The sequence below is a fragment of the Amaranthus tricolor genome, chromosome 10 (genome assembly GCF_026212465.1).
Source record: "Amaranthus tricolor cultivar Red isolate AtriRed21 chromosome 10, ASM2621246v1, whole genome shotgun sequence".
Taxonomy (NCBI): Eukaryota; Viridiplantae; Streptophyta; class Magnoliopsida; order Caryophyllales; family Amaranthaceae; genus Amaranthus; species Amaranthus tricolor.
In genome coordinates, this window is record NC_080056.1 from 9,450,973 (window position 1) to 9,454,096 (window position 3,124).

The 3,124-nt window shown below is 27.5% G+C and overlaps 1 protein-coding gene across 1 annotated transcript; it reads right to left on the reverse strand.

Moving 5' to 3' along the window:
- Nucleotides 1–489: 489 nt before the first annotated feature.
- LOC130825730 (protein RESPONSE TO LOW SULFUR 2-like) lies at nt 490–1,524 on the reverse strand. The gene has a single exon (XM_057691112.1). It carries the CDS (start codon nt 1,164–1,166, stop codon nt 852–854), a length of 315 nt encoding a protein of 104 aa, XP_057547095.1. The 5' UTR covers nt 1,167–1,524; the 3' UTR covers nt 490–851.
- Nucleotides 1,525–3,124: the final 1,600 nt, after the last annotated feature.

Here is a 3,124-nt window from a genome sequence, read left to right on the forward strand (position 1 = left end):
ATATATATATATATATATATATAAACTTCCCTATCATTAATTTGTCCCTTTATTTTAAAAAACACATTTTATTCAATCAATGTGATTAATTCATGAAATTAAATGAGCTTTTAGTTCTTTTTTCTTTTTTGATAAATTCAATTACTTATACAATTTAAAAAAAGGCAAAACATATACAAAATCATAAAAAATGAAAATTTCAGTAAAATAGGTATCAAAAGCCGAAATTATCAACTTCGTCTCAATTTGAGAACTCGTTTAGTTGACATCGAATGTTGATTGAGCTTTTCTCAATAAATTTCTAGTAAGTCGATTTTGTGTTTGGTAGCACATTGGGAATCAAAATTAATATAGAAATTTCCATTTTTAAGAAATGCCATGGTAATTGAATTTTATAAGTTTTAGAATTTAACTTTCCTGTAATTTTAACTTTCTAAGTTAATTAATAATCAAACACAATTCATTTTGACATTTACTAAAAAATTCAAATTTCTTTGTTGCTCGGTGTCAACCAAACAAACTCTAATTGTTACATAATATATCCAAATTACAATATCATACAGATAAACATATTCAAACATAAATAAGTACGTATAACATATATACAAATCCAACTCACCTTAAATTAATACACCCCATGTACCTTTCATTAAGCATCATTTTTTCATTATAGACGATCTTTCTCATTTATTTCATTTCTATTTTTAAAAATAAACCCATCACTTTTAGTAAATTAATCCACATATACTATCTCTCTTCAAATTTCATCTAACACCATTCATTTATTTATTTTTTAATTACTAAATATCTACATCTTCTTAAATATACTCGATCCGCTTTCTCTTTTAATGCTAAATCCTGATAATTGATTGAACTTGATGTAATTTTTTTTGAGCTTGAGAAAGTTGTTCAATCATGGATAACATTCGAGCACGAAAATCACGAGCTTGTTCAGCAGCTTCAGCTTCAAGCTGCCCTAATTCAGAACAAAGCATCTCTTCTCCTTCCTCAGCCACTCTAACCCTTTCCAATGCTCTATCTAATTCTTCCCTTATCTTCTTTTCCCTTACTATGCTTTCTTTCAATTTCTTTTCTAACTCTTCATTACGTTTTTTTATATCATTTTCTTCATTATAAATATTGCTATATTTACTTGAGGGACCCATTGATTATATCCAAATTAACTTAATTTGCGGGAAAGGTGAGATATGTTCAAAACAGACCCGACAATCTGATATTCACTCGATGTTGTAACTGAATTCGATTTGGCCTGACTTCAAAAACGGATTTACAATTATGTAAAAACTAACATCGACATAAAACTCGATTTTAAACTGATTTAAAACACATAGAATGACTCAAATGAACACTGCTATATAATAATATGTTTTGGAAAAAAGTGATTGGTTGGTTTTTGTGTAGTGTTTGGATAAAGGATAGTATAAGGAAGATCAACTTAAGGGTGCAATTGAATTGGGTGAACAATTTTTGGCACAAAAGAAATCATGTTATTGTTTATCTCTATATATAGTAAGATTTATTATGGGTATGTCTAGGTTCAATGTATCTTTATAGAAGTATTTTCTTAAGAATTTTGTTGACGTAGTTGCTTATCTTTGGTGTCAAATAATAAAATTATAATTTTTTTGGGGTCATATTAAGTTTTATGGCCTTAATTAATTTCAGATTTGTAGAATTAAAATGTCAACTAAAGACTTGTCAAAAATTTTATTATATGTTGAATTTTATAGTTCAACTATTTTCTAGAATTATCACAAGAAAAAAAATATTTAAAAGTTATGTTTATGATTTTAACGTTTTCAATAAAGTAGCCGATATTTGTTGTGTAAGAGTATTGTAGATGAAATAATTTGTCTTCTCACCTTTTTCTTAGGAAATTTGTCTCTTCACCTTATCGCTAAAAAAATTGAGATATGTGGTTTAGGATTAACTTTTGTCAATGGACATAAAATATTTCTTCCATTCTGAAATATTTATATGCAATTGTAATCTATTTGTGACATATTATGAATTTTTTTTTACTATCAATAACAAGTATAATACAATAAATGTACTATATTTTAAATTTATAGATGGAGTGTAATATTAGAATCTTAGTCGTTATTATCATTGTCATCATCCTATCCAGTGTATCCCGTTCATAGAAAAACTATGGGCAGGGTCTTGGAGCAAAGGACGGCGGCAACTCATATTCATAAAGGAGAGCGCGGCCAAAGGAGTCTCCCGGCTCGAGAAAATATTAGAATCTTAGTAATATTATTATATAGGAAAAATTGTCCCGAATAATCCAATCTATTGCCCTTTCTTTGCTACTAATCCCACCTTTTGAAAAATTTTTAAAACTCCATCCTTTGCATAATTTTTGTTGCGATTAGACCTTTGTTGCAAAAGAATTGATAAATCCCTTTTCCTTTTCCTTTTGATTTTTCTAATTTAAATATCTCTTCAAATTATCATTAAAATCTCCATCTATTTTAGAATAAAGTAATAATGAGATGAATGAGAATAAAATAGAGGTAAAATAGAGAATTATTGACTTACTCGAAAATAGCTCGACTTGTATTTTAAAACTCCTTGGTTCTTTAGGTTGATCTGAACCTGGAACAATTAGACACGAAACTAACTCGAAAATAGCTCGACTTGTATGAGACTGGTGAGACATATTTATATAATTAGCCCATTCCTCTAATTAATCACTTTAAAATTGTAAGTGATTAAATTAATGCAAATTCTTATGTGAGGAGATCTTACATGTGAGTTGAGACACTTTTCTTACACGAGCTAAATAACTCAATTAATACAATTATTAGTATATGAGCTTCTTATATTGAGGTCTTCTCATCATGTGATAGTCTGTCACAACAATAATTTTTAACTGATATATAATGTCAAATTTGATACTGTATATTAAATTGTATGAGTTTCATACAAGCTAAATAACTCAATTAATACACGAGCTAAATTACTATTTTGTCTTATTATTTTCCTTACATGAGCTAAACAACTCAATTAATACAATTATTAGTATATGAGCTTCTTATATTGGAGTATAATTTTTGTTAAAGTAGAACCTAGCATTGTTTTTTATTTTTGATTTTAATTT